Here is a 20,263-nt window from a genome sequence, read left to right as displayed (position 1 = left end):
TTTGTTCAAAATTAAACCTAGGTAGGTTTTGAGATCTAAGGCAAGATTAACCTAATTTTTCAGGGGATTCTCCTCAGACTGAACTAAAGCTAGATGATCTTTAGATCACTATAAGGAGAACATCTCAAAAAGTTAAGACACAACAGTAAGTGCTCAGAGAATGTACTAAAACCTTTCCACTGTCATTAGGGAGCCACCGGTGAGGCTCCCACCCTTCAAGTGGAGCAAGTCTGAGTCCTTCCTGTAATTTCCCTGATGTTCTGGAGTCAGCATTGCCAGCAGTATCTGAGCAGCAGAGGCACTGCAAGCACGACTGAATCAGAGCAGGGTTTGACTGTACTCCAGTGGCCATACCTGCTCAGGAGACAGGTGTACTGCAAACAGCCTGACCAGAGAGCCATGGCATTACAAAACCACACTGCAAATCCAGGCCTGCCTCCAAGCCAGACTTGCAGTTGATCTTGTAAGCCACAGCACATCCTTCCCCCCGCTGGCTTCAATAAGGGAAAGAATTCTGAGAACACTGGAAAATGCTAATTGTTAAAAAAAAAAAAAAGAAAAAAAGGAAAAACACAAAGCCTTGAATAAAGACACAAACATATGTTCCTTTTTCCAGAGAATGCTGAGCACCCACAACTATTTAAGTCAATGGGAATCTGCTGGTGCTTCAGTCTTTTGAAAAGCAAGTCAATAACTTATACCCCAGTAGAAGAGTGTGTGTTTAGCATCTCTGAAAACCCTCCAGCTGCTATAGTTAGTTTGATTTTGTTAATCTAGGTGCAGAGAATATGTTTTTCTTTAGTGCAGTACATTCAAGCTGTTTTCTAAAAAAGCACGATAGCTGTTAACCCATAGAAGAGAGCAGCGGTTTTACAAGGCAGTTGGATCGTGCATGTTACTATGGTGAAGGTTGTTAGTTTTTAAAAAAATCAAGCCTTTATTTCATATTCAATGCAAATTAGACACAGTGACTCATATCAGAACTCTGTGGCAAAATCAAGTTAATGTGTGCATAACTCTGTTTTTCACTCGCAACTGGACATTCCAACATTAAGAGAGCATTTTCCTCCTCAAAGGTTTTACTTTTGTATCAGTCCTAGGCAGACAAACAGAGCCTAATGTCCACTCTAATTTGGTGACAGCCTTTCCAATGTGGTAAGAAAAGGCCATTTTCAGGAAAGCGGATATATTACTGCAGTCAATTATGCCTTGAGTCTTTTGAATTAGTGCTTGGAAAAAAACCCTTCCCATCTTTTAATAACAGGATGGGAAAAACTTCAAGCAGTCTTGTCCAAATGCTAATAAAACAAGATTAGTAGAAAGGCAAAATAGCAGAGAATGATGAACATCTGGCACAACAGGACATCCCAATACCCAATGTTATCTTGAAGGGCATGGAAAATCACAGCAGCAGGAGGTGATTTATAAGATGGGAAACCAAAAGTGATTGTTTTAATCTAAAATTGTGTAGCATACAGGTAGAATCAACAAAGGTCCAGCCTGTCAAAATAACAGTCAATTTATTGCTATCTGAGGGACATATTTCAGTGCAGACTGAAGGAGTTATGTGTGTTAAGTTCCTGTGCACGGAGATGGAAATGGGCGGTTGTCAGAGCAATGGGAGCAACGTGTCTCATAAAACTGGTCCAGGGGAGTCTCATCACAACAAATTGCAATGGCCAAAGGACTGCCAGCCCCTGGGAGCCAGCAACGTGCCCCGGCTTTATGCCACTCCTTGGTGGTAAAGTTTTTCCCCAACATCCTTCCCTGCCCACCACCAGAGCCTGGATCATGTGTCATGTTCACATCATTTGTGGGAGGAGAAGAAGCTTGTTCTCAAAGGACACTGTGGGGCTATACAACATCCGTGTGTCTAGTACAGGCGAAGACCCTTGCTAAAGGCAGTTCTAGCTATTACTGAGAGAGGAAAATGCATTCTACCAACTCATCTGCTTTTCATTTTGAACCTACATAAATACCATCGACTTGCCTTTCTTCAAATCCTAGCTAGCATTAAAAGAACCTATGCTATAACTTTAAAAATATGATTGTAAAATGCTAGAATAAGAAGTGTTTGATAAGAGCCTTGAAAATCAGAGCGAAAGTACCAACTGTATCAAGTCAGGAGGAGCTGTCAGGCTTTACCTGCTTGTTCAGCACCTAGCACTAGAGGGATGTGACACCACTGTGTTTCAGGTGCTAGTCTTGCATAAGTATTAGATGCTAATAATGCCTTCCAAGAACAGGAGGAATATGGCCATGTGCCCTTTACCTCACCTCTGTTAAAAAAAAAAAAATAGCCTGTGATTTGAATCTTTGCCTTGAACTTTTCTTGGGAGTTGCTGCACAGCACAACGGTGCAGCTGAGAGGGAAGAGCAACAAGTGGGAACTTTAATCCCTGTGACAGGTCTGCTTTATGGTCAAATATAGCAGTTCCCAAAACCTCCTCTTTTGGAACTGCAGGTGACAGTTTATTCTAAATGCATGGGTGTTTCCATGATTGCTAGACACAATTAGGAAAGGTATGTTTACCTCCAACATCAGCTGGGTGAATTCTTCATTGCTGAGAAATGAAGGTTTCCAGTCCTGCTGAATTTCAGAAATCTCCGTCTGTGCCGAGACTTCTAGACAAATGGAACATTTACATCTTTAAAATTCAAATTGATTTCTATCTTGCAATATTACATGTGAGTTGCTATGAAAAGAGAGAAATAACCTTTGTATTCAAAAACTGCAGTTTTCAAGCCCAAAATGTTTTCCTCATTTTTTACTCAAGCCAACTTCTACTGACTTCAGTGGGAGCCTGTATTCACAAGGCTGCTGGCCTCAAGCAGCATTACTGGGGTATTGATAAAAAGATAAAACCACTTCGCATGAAATTAAGATTTAGGCAAGGATTAGCACGTGTCAAATTGCAGTTTCACAATTTACAGTTTCAAAATCAGGATGCTAGAGAGGGTTCAACCTATAGCTTCTGTACCAAACAGAACAGCAAGAAAGCTCCTTCAGAGGAGCCCCAAAGGGCTGTGACCCCAAACTGCAGAGCTATTGCTCTGTTTTCCAAAAGGAGGGCGAATCACAAGCATTTGCAGCAGCTTTGCATTGGTCCTACTGCCATCAGTCTCTCCCTACCTTCAGCCACATGGTGCAGGGCAGCCCAGGAGAAGGAAAGGAGCACCAGCATCTCATCCCAAATCCAGTCTGGAGGGCACGGTCCCTGTGCTATCAGCCCATGAGGCCCCAAGAGGAGATCTGCCCCACTGATGTCCAATCCTGACCCCACGGCAGCCTGCAGAGGGCTTGTTCCCAAAGGGCTTTCCATGGAGGGGTGCAGACACAGTGGGATAACAACTCACAGCTTTGCACTGAAACTGGGGACCATACTGATTAGCTGGCTGCACTGTTTGCCTTTGGAAAACTTATGTTAGCTCTGAGTCAGACAGGATTCCCGGGGACAGCTCTAGTTTAGAGAAACTTGAGCTGGTCTAGTTTGCTGCTCACTCTGCTTCTCCAGGAGTGTGCCCTCACTCAGCTCTAGTAGTGAAGAGATGGTGAGCACAGACTCTTTTCAGCACCTCCTGCTAATTAATTCTGTTAATTAACACTTCCAGAGCACGTAACGCTCAATGTTCCGTATTCGGAGCACATAGGCAAGCTGGCCAGAGAAATGCAAATGGATAAATGATACTAAAGACAGTAAATTTCTACGAGTGCCTGTGCATTCTGTCACTGAGGAAGAGATCAAAGCCTCTGTTTCAGGCTGTTTTAGTGGAGATGCAGCCGTTTGCTCCTACCAGTTCATTCCACTCGCTTTCTGCACGGCTGGGGGCTGTCACTGGCAGAATGGCAGCTCTCCACAGCCCCCAAGGTTTTACACACAGGTCTGAAAACCAGACTAAGGAAAAAGAGTCCATCAGATTTTTTTAAAGTAGTTTCAGAATACAGGATACGTTCAGCAGATCTGTAGCTTGGAAATGCCAATGTACATGAAATGGTGACTGTTGGGAGAATTACTTGAGATTTGGAAGATTCTGTGGATTATAATGAAGGAGGTTGTTTATGAAGGAAAAAAATCTGAACATTTACCTTCTCCTCTGTTATGACTAAAATCTTGGTCTAAAATCTAGTCTACTAAACAGAAGGGAAATACGACTCAATAAACCAGATCCAAAGTACACTGAGTATATCATCAACACTTTTAAATGCTGATGCTTTGTATTATATTCTGTGACTACTAATCTAGTTTAAAAATAGATAACATTGGCTTTTTTTAGCAAGTGCACAAACCCCAGTCACATTTTGACCTACTTGCTGTGGAAAGATTTGTGACTGTTAGCTTTCCTTCATCTAGTTGTTTTTCAAGGAAAAGCACCTTTTGGAGTAAATTGCTTGCACCTTTAGCTACACTTACACACTTATTTCAAATCTTGGGTGATGGTTCTTTGCTTAGATTTATAATTGAGCATATTAATATCTTCCTTTGCTCTGGGCAACTAAAAAAAAGAGGTAAGTTATTACTATATATTTTTTTTAAGTGTATATAATTATTAAACCTTGAGATGTCCTGGTCATCCCCTGCTGTACAAAACCATAGGTTAATGATTGGACTCATTGGTCCCAAATGTAGTTTCCAACCTAAACAAATATACGATTCTATCTTGTCTGTGGTAAAAATTCATTTAAGGAGAAACTGCACTCTAATGACAGAACTATAATAATTATTTCCTCAGTAAGACTGACATTTGTGACTCCATTCTGTTGCAAGTTACGATATAAGAGTTTTAATGGTCTTTCCTGTTACATCCAGAGTTCTCCAGAGTGCATGAGGGAGGTGCTGGATGAGCCAAGGTAAGCAGGTGACGTAGTGCCTCATCTCTTGAGACCCCTTTCTGCTTTCTGGGACCAGGGGCATTCCTTACAGTCACCCACTGAAACCTCTTCCTCATAGGGGCAGAGCAGGAACGCCCCATTTTACACCAGTGCCCTGATTTATGCTGGAGAAGCATTTCAGTTGACCACTACTGGTGGGTGTCAAAGCATCAGGAAGGCCACAGTGCACATTCCACCCTCTGAGTAGAAACTAGACCAAAGAGAGTAGACCAGAAGGGTCAGAAATCTCCTCTCCCTCTCTGAAGGTACACTTCTACGGGCCTTAGCTGTCACTGGTGTAAGCATTTTAAAAATTAAACTCCTGATGCTCCAATGCTGAACTTTACTACTGCAACTGGATGCTGTGCACATGTGATGTAGCTTCTGCTCATGCAAACTGGGTGAAGCATGTCAACTATCTGTGGATGCAATTTGCTGATGCCAGCTTCAGAAACGGAGGCGCTTTCTGGTCTGAGTTTTCTACTCAATGTGGAAAACTGAGTCCTACACAGTCCACTGAGGAGCTGGGGTGCTGAACAATCGGATTGCTTCCCTGCATTTTTTCTGCAGAGAAACAGGAGCGAATGCTTTGTTCTTCTGCTCAGAATATTGAAAATTCCAAGTAAGGGAACCTTCCCTCTGCTCCCAAATCTCTCTTGTTCAAAGCATCTGTCTTCTTCATGAGCGCTGCAGGGCACTGTTGCCCTCTTTCCCTCAGCTGCTGCCATTTGCCCCCTTCTCTAACAGGCTGAGAGTCATCTTCAACTGATGAGCAAACAAGGAGATGGATTTGGGAGCAGTGTCTGCAAATGATCTTTTTTTGATGAGATAGAAAAAAATGTCAAATACCTTATGTTAGCACTTTTAGGTCCCTCGAGCCATTCTGATAATCACTGAAGGAAACAGGATATTATAGTAACTGCCTGGCAAGTGCTTGAAGAGCTACACTAAATCTTACCATTGTGTTTCTGCAGAAAGCCGATGACTTTTTCCAGCACAGTAGTTTTGTCCATTTTGCGAGTGTTGCCTGGAAGCATGGAGCTGAGCTCTTTGATAAGAACATTGAACTGATCGCGCCTCTTCTTCTCAGACTTGTTACGCGAAGCCCTGTGGACAGGGGAAGAGAAACAAAGGATGAGCGGACCAAGAATGAAAATGATCATGTACCTGCTCTTTGCAATTTATTTACATCAAACTGACTTGCTGCATGCATCAGCGTGTGAAGATTGACACTGGACTCCAGTAAAGCTGCAGAAACAAGTAGGAGGCAACATTCCCACCTGCTCTTGTCTTTGAGCCACCTTTAGTGCCCAGTGGGGAGATGGAGGCTCTGCTTACTCCTCTGTGCTGCCTCTGGACACTCAGGCTGAGCTTATCGGGACAGCACTGAGCTTGTAGTTGAAGGAGCTCTGTCCATCTCCCAGACATATGTAGGATCTTAAAAATGCATGCAGTCTCTGGGGAGGCACTCAGAGTGAGAAAAAATAGGAATACTACGACAACAGTAAAATTGTCCATAAAGAAGGAGAGCGGAGACTGGATCATACCCGTCTGTGCAATCTTAACAGAAGAGAGAAACACCAGTCCTGCAGCTGTTGCAATGGAGCTGAGTTGATCTAGAAGGACCTACCCACTTAGGTCACAGTTGCTCTGCCTACCTTCAGGCTGGCAGAGAAGAAGCAGGATGTTGTCTTCCAGTCATTAAGATCAGAGACCTGAGTAGAAGTTGCTGCAGCTCCCATCTGGTTCATATGCCACTTTGTTCAGTCTCCTTTCCAAGGTCACAAGGACAAGCAGGAGAGAGGGCATCAGCATGGATTGGGTCTGAAAACGGGATGTATTGCCAGACTTGGGGTCTTGGAAGTGCCAGCAGTGCTTGCCCTTAATCTCTGTGTGCTGCTGGGAAAAGGAGTGTCAGTGCCCCAGGTCTCGAGGTTTAAAACAAAGACTCTACAGCTTTCTTCACCAGTCTTGTCTGTTTAGCTTGCAGATTCCTCAGAGACAGCCTGCTTCTGCTGCTGTTTCAAGGGAAGGGAGAAGGGATCTGGTTTCATTTTGGGTGTTTTGGCACAATCGTAATACTGTCATTAATGCTGTTGATAATCTTTTCAGCATGCGCACTTTGGTTTATCTCTACGTCGACCTGTACACATGCATTTTCTGACTTGTTCTCATGAATATGACAATGGTTTATGATGAAGGTTATCACCTGGACTTCTGTATCCATGTGGAAAGAGAAGTAAGTATAGCCCAGTAGGTTTGTTTGCTCTTCTGAAATGTCCTCAAGCAGACGAGATTCGTCTTGTCAATTACACAAAGATCCAAAAATCTGGTTACACATAGATGGGAAAGAAAAGCCAAGAGGCCAGTTCTCACTCTGAGTTTCTCAGTCCCAGCTAACTCTGCTGTGCCGCAAAGCAACTCTGGACACACACTGCTGAAAATCAGAGCAGAATTTAGCCCAGCATCTACATCCCCCGTGAGGACCAGGATGGTAATAAGTATTTTCAGCAGAGAAATCATTATAGAAGCTTCTGGATGTTACTACTGACAGAGCGGTAATTTTTGTTTGTCTTGCTCTCAACCCTGAACACACTTGGAGATACACTGGATAGAAGCCAAGGCTTGATTATTTTACAGCTTTGAACACAAGAGATTGGGTGGACACTGCCTGACTGATTTCAGCTTGCTTTTATTACACTGCAAAAGGCTGTCAGAACAAGATGTGAAAAGCTCCAGCATTATCCTATTTCTCTACAGTTCAGGGCAACATTAAGAATATCAACATTTTACTTCCTCATAATTCAATCCCCAGTTCATTTTAAGCTTAAAGAGTCCAGATTTCCCTGAAAATAAAATAAACCACCAACTGTTAATAGGGAATGTGTTGCTTAAAAAAAAAAAAAAAAAGTGCCTTGACAGAAATATAAAGTATCTATTTTTAACACTTGACATTTTATTCACAAAGGAAATATAAAAACTCCTGTAGTGGAAATAACTCTACCAAGATATGAATCAATGATCACAGTAAAGTTTTGAAAAGGAAAAAATGAGAAAAGATTGGAAAAAATGATAAAAACTATCTCTGCACAGTTGAAAATACTTTGTTTAGTACAGTTATAAATGCATGAAGTAAGACAGTTCTCATAATTTCCTTCTGAAGATTATTTCCTAGCCTTGCTTACTTCACTGCTAGGGCATACAATTACAGTCAGCCCAAACAACCTCTGTCTTAATTCCATACTTCTTGTCCCAGTTCTCCTTCCTTGCAACTCCACAAAAATTACAGCATATTCAAGAGGAAGGGGGAGGCACAGTATGAATAAAATCAGGACTTTTAGTGAATACAGCTAAAGGCAATACAGAACAGCCTGAATTCAGAATGATCAAAATCAACAATTTAACAGCCATTTTTATTTCCTTACATATACAGTGTTTGTTGTCTTAAACAGACAGACACTGACTGACTTGTAGATGCTACATTTTGCTAATTTACAATGAAATGTGACTTTACTCTAAATTTCAGATTTCTTCTGGCTGTCCAGTGGAGTGTGTTATATATGCATCAATGCAAGTGACTGTACCACCTACCTTCATTCAGATTCTTAAATTTACTTTTTATTTCAGTAGAAAATGGCAGGTAGTAGTCTTCATGATTAAGCACTTTCTCATGGTTCACTTCAAGCTGGTTTTGGCTGGAATTTGGAATTCAACTGAATTGCAAAAAAAGTATTTTAAAATTATATACTATTAAAGCAAACTGAAAGAAGAGCAAATAGAGAAAAAAAGTGCACAAAGCACACCTTTTGTTTGGAATGAATAAATCTCCATAACCAAAAAAAACCTCATCTAGCATCAAAGAACTGAAAATGAAACTATGACTTCTGATCTCAGAAGATCAGAAGACCTCACATAGGTCTTCAATGCTCCCAAGCGTGGTGCCACCATATCCACATTTTAGTCCTCAGGTATTCGGAGTGAAGTTGTGCATCAGGGAGTCAGGCGATCCAGAACAGGGCTCCATTTAACCAGTGTTCCTCCTGAAGGAAGAGTTATGTATCTTGGCCAAATACTGAACACCTGGCACAGGGGTGGGAGTGCAAGTGCCTCTTCTCAGGATAGGATGGATTTTTTTCATGGCTCTGTAATACAACCTGTACATGCCTAATAAACCGCAGCAGATATACATGGTGTGTATGTGTATCTCTACACACACCCAACCTGAGAAACTCAGCTTTTGTCTTGAATCCATCCCAAAAACTGAGGTCCAGAAATTTTCACTCTCACCTACTTTTAAGAGAGAAAATAATAGGAGAGAACAATTTCCTGGGCTTTTTAATCCCCTCTGGTGTTTCTCAGCCATGAGGGGCTGTTCTAGTTTTAAGGACCCAGTCCTTATAGCAAATACAACAGACAAAAAACATTTCCCTTGTGGTACAGGACAAGTGAGAGTCCTCAGTTTACAAGACACAGCAGCAAAATATTCATTAAATAGCTTCTCCTAAGTTTCACTCTAGAAGAAAACCTGTAGCTTTTAAATGAATCTGAATCATTTCAGAATAATGTATTAACTTTCGATCTTCATGAAGCATCCCAAGATTTCAAACTCGATTTCAAACTCAATTTCAATGTTCTAAAAATCAAAATGAACTTAAATTACAATTTGAAGAAGCAGTTTCCTTTTTTAATTTTTAAAGTTATAACGTTTTTATGCACCCTGATAGAGGCCTGCCCCAGGGCACAACAAAAATTTCTTCTGGGAACAAACGGCATGAAAACCGTACCAGATGGTGATGACAATTGCCGATAGCGAGGATACGCATTATCCTATTTTTTTCATGTATGCATTCATTTAGTGGATTTTTTTTTTTTACTAAAAATTAGCACACAAATATCTTGAAGACGATCAGGCCTTTAGCAGGTGGGCTGCAAGGTGGGCTCCTTTCTGCACCCTCCGAAAGGAAGCAAAGGGAAACAGCTGAGCCTGGCTGCAGCCTGTGCTGACCTATATCGGTGAGACAAAGCTGCGGGGAGGGAAAGAAGCAGAGAAGGAATCAAAAGAGATGAAACTGGATCAACTGCTTGTGCCTGGACTGGAAATACCCTCATTAGAGGGAACCAAGGGGAAAAATGTGGGCAACCTCTGGCTCTCTCTAAAGTAATTAAACTGCGGGCTGAGGCATTGATAACCTCGAATGCTTCCAAACTGCTTTTCTGCAGATGCCGGTCAGCTCTGATAGTTATTAAGAGTTTCACTGCCACAGGTCTTCTGCCTTGAAACACACCTGTTGTCTCCCAACAAAGGGTTCACAATGAATTCCCACCAACCAGGCCTCAATGGAATACAGACTGTATGTGAATATAGGTTTTTGCCGGTTTAAGGCTGACTTTTCGTGGTCTTTCTGTGCTCCGAAGGTAACTTCTGGGTGTTTTCATGGCTGTAATGAATAAATGACCATTCTAATAGGCAAAAACACCCACTCTTTCAGTTCTTTTTCTTTTGCAAAATGTATTTAAAGAAAAAAAACCCCACAACATTTTTGTACACTCTGGAAGCTCAGATGATGTATTGTAGTGGCAGGAGTATGTTGCTGGTGCTTCAGTTCTGATGTTCTGCAGTAATGTGAAGAAAACGATCCATGCCTCGCTTTTTTAACATTTTCCACAGGAAACATTACTAGATTATTTTCTTCTCACAGTGCAGCCACGAGCAGGAGTCTGTGAGATGGCAGTTTTTCAAGTTGTGTTTGACTGTATTTTACTCTCTTGCTCTCTGATTAATTGATTATGGATAAAACAGCTTCTGCAGCAAGAAACAGTATCAAGCTCATCACAGAGAGTTATAAAAGATACTCACCTCTTTGCCCTGTCTTTCTCATCTTCATCCATTAGATTGTCTAAGCAGTTTTTTCTGTTGAAGGAATGCAAGAATCATTATGAATTGTCATTTTGTTAACTCTATTTGCAGGTTAATCTCACAGTCACTCTATTTCAATTTAATAACACAGTGATGATATCCAGGTCAGATAAATATGTCAGCAGTGCTCTATGCCACAGTCCTTGATTTTAGGAAATATCCATTGTGGGTAATGTTATTCCTGGGCATTATGCTAGCCTTAGAGTCTCTAGCCAGGGATCAAGGCTCCCAAGCAACACATGGTGCATCAGCACGGCGCAAAACCAGACATTTCTTGGGGATTTTTTTGTATGGAGGTAACTGTCTGCAAACTCTCTGCTGGTTGAGCCTGGGGTCTGCTCAAGCTGAAAAGCATTTTCATTGCCCCCATGTTCCCACTAAAACCACCTTCAGTGCAAGAGCCAGCATCACTGATGCCTTTTGACTTCTGAGGGTGCTCTTCCTACTGGGAAGCTTTTCATCCTCCTCTGTGGATCCTGACCCAAAGCCAAAAGAGATGATAGTAACTCTACTGAATTACATCTCAAATTCAAATTACCCTTATAAATCCCACTGCCTAAGCCATACTGAAAAAACTCTCTTGCAGCCCAGTCAGACCACCTGCCCAGCCATGCTGGCACCAAGCATGGGGATTGGCCCATCCCCATCACTCTTTTTGCTAATCTTCACCAAAACGTTGTGACCTCAGCTTTGTAGCTCAATTGCTCCAGCAGTGTGAGCTGTAAGGAGGAAAGGGTAAATTGGGTAAGTTAAGTAACTTTGTGTAGGCAAGGCAGGGAAAAATACAAAAGCAGCCCAGCTGAAGGCTGAGTCCCTCAGAAACACTTGTCATTAGCTCACTGCCCACCCTCCTTTGTTCCACGACCTCACGAGAAAGTGACACTTCATCTGTAACCACTTCAGCCCAAGAAGGAAGCCGTGTCCTACTGCACCCCTCATGGCATCTGGCACCCCTTTTGGGTACAAAATCCATGTGCTGCTGCATCCCACACAAATATTTTCTGAAACAGCAGCACAATGCCACTGGATATTGTCAATCAAAGCCTCATTTTCAAAACAGTGGTGTAATGATAGGCAATGAAAACACTCTTTTTCAGCAATCGGTGTTTCTCAAATAATGAGTCCTTAACATGTAAGACATGAATAAAATTGGAAGGGAGGAGGAAGGACATTAATTGCTAGGCTTTATTTAAGCCCATGTTATTTTCTACATATGAGTCACACATAAATTTGCCTGTTTAAAGAACATTTTATTAAAAAAATCCCACAAAGTGAAAATGTAATGATAGTAAAAACAGTGATTCTGTTACTAGTTCTCTAACAGCAATATTCTATCTGGTTATTACTCAACAGTTAGATAAGAACACAAAACTACCCCGTAACTTTTTATCAAATGAGTTACCAAGAATTAGAGCCAGTGGTCACTGATTGGAGGGTAAAGCTACTACATATTGGCACTCTGCTCTTTGATGAAGGATCGGCAGGAAATATGAGGGACAAGGGACAAGTTTTTTTAGTCAAAACTAGCAAATTTAAATTGCTAAATTCCGTTATACAGAACAAAAGAACAAATATTACCATGTCATTTTTACATTTTTTTTCAGATATTTGTTTTGACTTGCAAAATGGCCACATTCAGCCATCACTTTTGATTTGGAAGTCAGCCATATCATAATTCATATTTTATACTAGGAAAATGTATAAGCCCAGCAAAATTTTATTAATGGGTCTTTTAGGTATGGATTTGCTTAGTCCCATAATGAAACTGTAATCCCAATCACAGTGTTTTCAAATAATTCAGGCTAAAATGTAGTGACAATATTCAGTGCGTTTTGCTGTTATTTGCTCACTTATTGCAGCCTAGAAATAGAATAGAATAGCATATAGAAATATGCTATTCAAGAATACAGAAGGCATCATTAAAATGGCAGGATTAGCAGTTAGGATTTTGCAGCATTTCTTTGCTAAACCTTTGCTCAAAGTCATAGAATCATAGGATGTTAGAGGGTAGGAAGGGACCATAAAGATCATCTAGTCCCAATGGTGGGAGGACGCCTTTCACTGGACCAGGTTGCTCAAGGCCTTATCCAACCTGGCCTTGAACACTATCAGGGTTGGGACATCCACAACCTCCCTGGGTAACCTGTTCCAGTCTCACCATCTGCACAGCACAGCCCAGCCCAGCCTAGCACAGCACAAAATGTTCTGCTGCATGCACACCTGTCAATCTTGGGTATGGAAATCAAAATGGGGCATTATCAGCAGCAGAAGTCACTGTCCCTGAATCCCTAAAGGTTCCTCTGGTTGTAACAGATTCCCAATAGAAAGTAGGAGTATGTGGATGTGTGCTGAGTGGCTGTGAGGAAGGACAGAGGTGGATGAGACAGTCAGCATCGGTGCTGCTCAGCCCCAGCTCTTTTGGAGAAGCAAATTGCACCTAATGGAAAGGGGCTTCCTACAGCTGTACCCCGTCAACCATCAAGAAATTACACTGCCAGGAAGCCTCTGCTCTTGAGAGAATGCAACAGATCTAACTGGTCTGTTCTGCCAAGGATTTGGCTAGATCTGTAAAGCAATTCATGGCCAGCTTCCAGTAAACAAGGTTTCTCACTGACTGACATGAAATTCTGGACCTGCTGTGCTGTTGCTAGCATGAGACAATATCTAATTGTCATTTTGCTTCTGTTTGTTCACATGGCAAAATCTCTAGAGCATCCTAAGCATTGCTAACAGGGTTTGCTAGTACATACATACCATATGAAATTAAAACTGTTCTCAATAAAATAGATACATCAGAGTATACAACTGCTGCGAGCTGGTATTGCCATCCCTCTCCGGAGCCCCACCAAAGCCCTCTCCTTACACCTTGACAGAGAAAGCCATGGCATGGAACTTAGGTATGTGTTTAGTGCTTGATTTATATTATCCTCCCAATCCCTCAGCTGTGAAGGTCTCAAACTGCAAACTGGAAACCTGCTGTCTCTTGGTTAAGGAGAAAACTCTGACTCATTACAATGATGGAGGCAGGCAGTAAATACCAAGGCTCTGTTCCCCTGCAAAGAAGTGACATAAAAGAGCAAGTGGCACAAGTATTTCTCAAAGTGTGAAGTATCCTTTCATGATAACAAAGGGAATTTGGAAACCTATAGGTAAGAGCATCACATGATGTAACTCCTTCTCACAGAGTATTTAACAGCGACAGTTACATTTGGAGCTTCATTAGTATCATCATTTTCATCAAGGAGGGAAGACTATCATGCAAAAAGATGGGAACTACTTGGAACAAGGAGGAGAAAGCTCACGTACTCCCATCAGGGAGGTACACACAGAAAGATGCATACCCACAAGTAGGGAAGAATGTCATTTTGTAAACAAAAGATTGGCCAAAACTGTTAGCCATGTAACCCTGGCTTAGTTATCAGATGCAGAATTATAGCACAAACATCCCCCCCACATTCATTCATACAATAAATGGTTGCTTGGGAAAGAAGCAATTAAGGCAGAGTGCCAGCTTGCTCCAGGGACTCTCCAGAAGAAAGGCTGCACATGTTTATTTTGATACAGTCTATTCCCAGTGGACACAGAGCTTGCACTATAAAAAATCATCTGGCACTGATCACCTTATCCTGCGCTAGAAACATGTTTTTTATTGAGCTAAGCTACTACTTTTCTGGGCTGGTGAGGTTGGTTTCACTCCTTACTGCCCTATTGCTCATAAGGATATGTTGTAGACACTCAAATGTAGGTAATCAGTTGTTGATTTCCCATTAAGTTGCCACAAGGCCAGCTAATAGTTCTTACAAATCAGCTTGATAATTATCAAGAATTTTTAATCATATTCATTTAACTCAACTGACTTAAATCAGAGACGTAAATTTCTTTCAGCGGTCCTGAGACGTGCCTGGGGGACCTTTGTTAGAAATAACAGTTTGTGCTTCCCTGGCCCTTACTTTTGGCAGCTCAAGGAAAATACTGGGCTTTTTCTCCTCTTCCCTTTTTGGCAAACTGGGGTGTCTGTCTCCATCACCCCACAGGTCTGCCTGTATCCCACCACTTGTCCTGTACAGGCATGGTCAGCCCTGGGAGGAGGAGTGTGCCCACCCACCACAGACATACCCGAGCCTTACATCTCAGACCACACCCTCAGACCACTTGGGATGCCGGTACAATACCTAATTAATGATGATGATATTGCACTTGGAGAACATTCCTCTCAAAGACAGGTGATGGACAAGGGTTGTGTGGAAAACTGGGATGCTGGGATGAAACACCTTGAACTATCCCTCGGACCTCTGGGCTGACTCTTCCCAACAACTGCTATCTTTGTGATAGGAAGAAGGAGCAACGTGGTGTAGGGCAGACATGCTCCCATGCCTTCCAGACACATTGCTTAGCCTTCAGGGCCCATCTCTGCTCAGCACTGCTCCTGTTCTGCCTCAACAGGGAGCTAATCTCCCATCCCCTCTTCGAAGGGGAGGAAAAGGCTGTTAGCAGAGGTCAGTGTAATACAGGAGGCACACGGGTAAGCTTGGTGGGGTTCAGGATTCAAAGGCCAGATCCAGCCACACAATGGCATCCTGAGCTTAGTGAGTAGGATCCAATACATAGGAAGAAGGCACCAAAAGAGAGTAGAGGCTCTAGGCATGATCCAGGGGCACAGTTTCTAGGCACCCATTAGCACAGGGAACAGCATAGCTTGGTCGCTGTGCTGGTATCACTGCTAGATCCCCCGCCCAGGGATGATGAACTAGGTCTGATGGGCACTTTGGTTGGTCAATCACATCATCCCATGGGTGTTCCACAGCATGGGTTAGATTGGACTTGCCCACCCTGGGGAGAACTACTGTGGCTAGGAACTCTACCAGCTTCCCCTCAGCTAAGCAGAGTTCTGAAATGAATCACAGTAACAAGTGAAGTATTTCCTTTCCCCTTTGCTGGAAGGCAAAGAGAAAGATCAGCAAACAGGAAGCAGCAGGAAAGGTCACAGAGTGACAAGAAAGCAGTGACCATCTGACCATTTTAAGCACCTTGTTCCAAGTTTCTGTAGCATGGATGAAGCACTCGGATATCCCACCAGGAAGGGTACAGCGTGAACACACAGCAGAAGGATTTGTACAAACACCAATCAGAACAAATCAACAGACTCATAGACACATCTGACTGAACTGTACCACTCTGTTCTCTTTTTTCTGATATAAACTGTTGCAACGCACCCCCCCCATGCCCAAGTAGGTATTTCTGTATAAGGAAAAGGGTTTCAGTTTACCTGAAACGTGTAAGGAAACCAAACTAGAAAGTTCTGAGTCTTTCTCTTTGTAATTGGCTCAATGCCAATGCTCAATGTTGGACCTTGTCACTGTCCTTCAAAGTCTGTACCTTTCCTTATTTGCAATTTGCCAGTAGAACCCTCCTCGATCATTAAGTAGATTACAGCAAAACTGAAAGAGGTTCAGGGCATTCTCGGGGTGTTTTAACAGGTGCGTGGGACCTGTCCCTGCACTGTGTTCAGCTTTGATCTTTGTTTCTTTATTTTATTAAAACCTTTTGGTTTTCAAGATGCACTCGACCATGCCCTCTTGCTATGTGATTTAAGCCATTTCTCTGAACAGGCTGGACCCTTCAGAGTTATTGGAAACCCCAATAACAAACCTATGAACTATCAAAAGAACATGGCAGAGTCCATAATCAAACACGACACATTCCCAACATAGCAATAAAAATTGATTATCAGAATGTGAACAGACTAGCGTTTAAAAAAGTTAAGATAGTAAAAATTTGCTTTCCTGATGATATACATGGTTACATGAGGAAGATATGTGGCTTTTTAGTGGGAGAATGGCAGTCTGCAGTCACCATGGGTCACGCTGAGATTTTTATGGGAATTACTGTTTTTAGGAGTAAAGGAAAAATCCAGAAGCATCATAGAGTGTCCAGCTTTAGAGTTTTTGCCTGACAGTGTATAGCGGGGTCTTCCTGCATTCAGTACGTTACTTCATTTGGTTTACACTAGAGATGATGTTTAGAGGCTTCAAAAAAAGAAAAGAAGGAAACTTTTTGAGAAAATACTGGACTTCATGAACCTTAGGGGCTGTTTCATGTTTCATATGTGTACAATGAATCTTTAGATGGTAACAGGCTTAAAGCAAACAGACATTAAAAACAACCCACATGTGGACAGTAAAAATAATGAAATTTGACAGAAATTATTGCTCACCTCTTCTGAACTGGGGATGATAGGAAGATGCTCATAGGCAATAGAGATGAGTATTAAGAGATTATGATGAATAGACATAAAGGCTCAGAGCATATTTTGTTTTTTTCTTTACAGTACTTCCATTTAGCGGAAAGGAGTATTATTTTCCGTATGTCAGAAACCCTGACCTATTGCCTTGTGTTAAGACAGCTTGCCCCCTCCACCCTGGTGCCAGCTGAATTTTGGGGTGTGCAGCCTGTGACCCCTCTGTAGATGCAGTGTGATTCACGTTGGTTTAAGTCAGGAGTGAGAAGGCTGACTTCAGCAATGCTGTGCCGGAGCATGGCCACGGTGACAGGCATCTTTTATCTCCGGCTTGTGAGCAACGTGAAAAGTTTTGTGCAGTGTCTGGAGCTCTGATGAAGATCAGTACACACATGCTCCTTATCTTCCCCACTGCTATTATTACTGCTGAATGACTAAAGCCATTCAGACTTTAGTGAACAGGCTGTGAATCCCCATGTTCAACCGCTGCTCTGCTCTCCCCTCGCACGGCTGGAAACAGAAAGACAAACAAATTAAACTAACATTAATCAGCAAAGACTGCCATCTGTATAACTCGGAGCACTTCTCGGCGTGCCCGTCCCCTTCCAGCAATGCTAAACAGGATTAGCCTTCCGTGGGCGGATGGGGAAAGTAGGTCAGTTCGGTAACATCGCTGCGTGTGATGAACGGCGGAGGATGTGACTGCAGCGGTCTGCTGGCAGCCCTCTCGCCTCCTGTACGAGCCGGGAGATGAAGCACCTGGGCTGGGCACGGGGCGCACGAGGGGCCTCAGACCCTATGTCCCTGCACGGTGACACCTGACACCTGTAGGATCAGGGATTTGGCAAAGCCTGGCTGATGCACTGGAGTTAGCGGGTGCACTTCAAAAAGGAAACTGAGGCACAGGGCAGGTAAATGATCAGTCATTACTAGTTTGTGTACAGCCGAAGCTTACACATAAGCCGAAGCGGCAAGGGATGGTACATCACCCGGCGGAGGTACTGTCTTTCTGTACCGGCTTCACTGGGAATGTAGAGATGGTGGCAGGAAAGCCAAAGCTCACCTCAAGTGACACCTGCAGGGCATGACAAGGGCAACAAGAAAAGCTTCTGCTGCTGCATCAGTAGTAAAAGGGTGAACAATGAAAGTGCAGGACTGCTGCAGTACAGGAGGTGTGTGAGGAGGTGAATTAGCGACAGCAAAACAGGTAAGGCTGATGCCTGCTTTGAGGCAGTCTTCACCAGCAGCAAGGTCTCCCAGCCTCCATGTTGGAAGCAGGGACAGGGAGGAGCAGAAGCGCCGGCAACAGGTGAGGATCAACTCAGGGAACTTGAGGAAGCCTGGGAGAAGTTGACTATACAAGTTGACAAGGACTGACTACTTGCCTCACTGGGCGTTGGGAGACTTGCTGGTGTCCTTTGCTATGCTGATCTCTCATTTTGAGAGGCTGTGGAGGTGGGCGAGGTCCCTGATGCTTGGAAACAGGCAAATGCTGGCCTTCAAGAAAGGGCAAAAGGGTGACCCAGGGAGCAACAGGCCAGTCAGCCTCACTTTAGTCCCTGGCAAATCATGGAGCGAGTCCTGTTGGAGCACAGGGCTGGGCACACGGAGAAGAAGGTGATCAAAAACAGCCAGTGCGGATTTACCAAGAATAACCTGACTGCCTGTTATGATGAAATGACAGGATCTGTGGATGGGAAGAGAGCAGTGACATCACTTTTGCTGGCTTCATGCTCAAAGGCAGGGCTGTTGTCATAAGGGAGACTGAGAGGCTGAGGAAAGGACAGACCAGAAACCTTATGAAATTCAGTGGAGACAACTGCCAAATCCTGCACCTGGGAGTGAAGAGCCTTGAACTCTGATACAGGCTGGGGACTGACTGATAAGATAGCAGCTCTGCAGGAAAGGCCCTGAGAGCTCTAGAAGGCAGCAGGCTATGGCCAAGAGGAGCCTGGGCTGCATGGACAGAACACAGCCTGATCAAGGGCAGGGTTTACATCCCTTCACTCAGCACCTGTTATACCACATTTAGGGTAATGTGACTGGTCTGGGGTTTCCTAGGACAGAAAAGATAGATTAACAGGAGGAAGGTCAGCAGCATCCCCAGTGGTGGAGCCTGGAGTGCTCGACTTATGAGAAAGGGCTGGGATAGCCAGACTGACTTAGTCTGGACAAGAGATGGCTTTGGGGACACCTAAGCGTCCTCTCATTGCCTACAAGGGGTCAATGAAGAACCAGTGCTGGACCCCTCAGGGTGGTGCAGGATGGGAGAATGAGAAGTAACAGGCATAAGTTTAAAGAAGAGAGAAGAAACTTTTCTCCATGAGGACAGCCAGACAATGGAGCAGACTGCCTGGGGAGGCTGTGCCATCTCCATCCCCGCAGGCCTTCAAGACCTGACTGGGCAAAACCCTGAGCAGCCTGGTCTGACCTCAGAGCTGACCCTGCTTTGAGCAGGAGGCTGGACTGGAAACCTCCTGAGGTTTCAATCTGAATTCACTTTCAACCTGAATTGTCCAGTCATTCTGGATCTACTGAGCTAGCTATGTATCCTAAGCAAATCAGTCCCCTCGAATTAGTTCCTATATTATATATGTTCTTGAAATATATTTTATTGTGATTTTGGTCTCTGTACTAGGAATAGCTTGTGCACTGCCTCCTCTACATTGACATCACTCCTGCTTTATAAACAGATACACATCTTGGCATCGTATGTCTGTATGTCAGGTCTTTGTCATGCCACTTCTAGATGTTGATTAAAAAAGAAAAAAATCACTTTATGATAGAATTAAGGGGGAAAAAAAAAAGGGGGGGGGGGAAGAAAAAGGCTCTCAGGAGAATGGCCCTTGACTGCAAAACCTGTTTTTCTTCTCTCTCTCCTTCTCATGTTCTTAAAGTGTTTTAGGTATTTATAAAACTTTAATCCTCATAGTATCGAAAGTCCCAAATGTTCAAAGACTTTAAAATGTGCCCAACACTATACTGCTAGAAGAAGGCCCTCATGCATGTGTATCTTTGCAAAATGCAGCTCAAAATGTGGAGGTAGAGCTGCAAAGATTATTTTGCAATTATTAGCTCTGAAACCTTCCCTTGAAAATGGACTCAGTTATAAAGTATTCTTAGTTGTAAGAATCTGTTTATGTTCTTCTGCAAATATTTAAGTAAGTAGAATAATGTAACATTTGACCTATAATCTTCTGATGCTCAAATGCTCAGCTGCTACAGGCAAAATATCCAA

General features: G+C 43.1%; 1 protein-coding gene across 1 annotated transcript in view; it reads right to left on the bottom strand.

Moving 5' to 3' along the window:
- Nucleotides 1-20,263, bottom strand: part of NPAS2 (neuronal PAS domain protein 2) — a 105,181-nt gene that overhangs the window by 42,607 nt on the left and 42,311 nt on the right. Inside the window, exons 2-4 of the mRNA XM_040054811.2 lie at nt 10,728-10,781; nt 5,829-5,977; nt 2,534-2,625 (exon numbers count right to left, since the gene is read on the bottom strand). Coding sequence (XP_039910745.1) covers nt 2,534-2,625; nt 5,829-5,977; nt 10,728-10,759 — 273 coding nt within the window. The 5' untranslated portion in view covers nt 10,760-10,781. The remainder of the gene's footprint in view (nt 1-2,533; nt 2,626-5,828; nt 5,978-10,727; nt 10,782-20,263) is intronic.

Source organism: Hirundo rustica, chromosome 2, assembly GCF_015227805.2.
Source record: "Hirundo rustica isolate bHirRus1 chromosome 2, bHirRus1.pri.v3, whole genome shotgun sequence".
NCBI classification, from domain to species: domain Eukaryota; kingdom Metazoa; phylum Chordata; class Aves; order Passeriformes; family Hirundinidae; genus Hirundo; species Hirundo rustica.
Note: the sequence above shows the minus strand (reverse complement) of the source record. Positions and strands in the feature narration are given on the sequence as shown.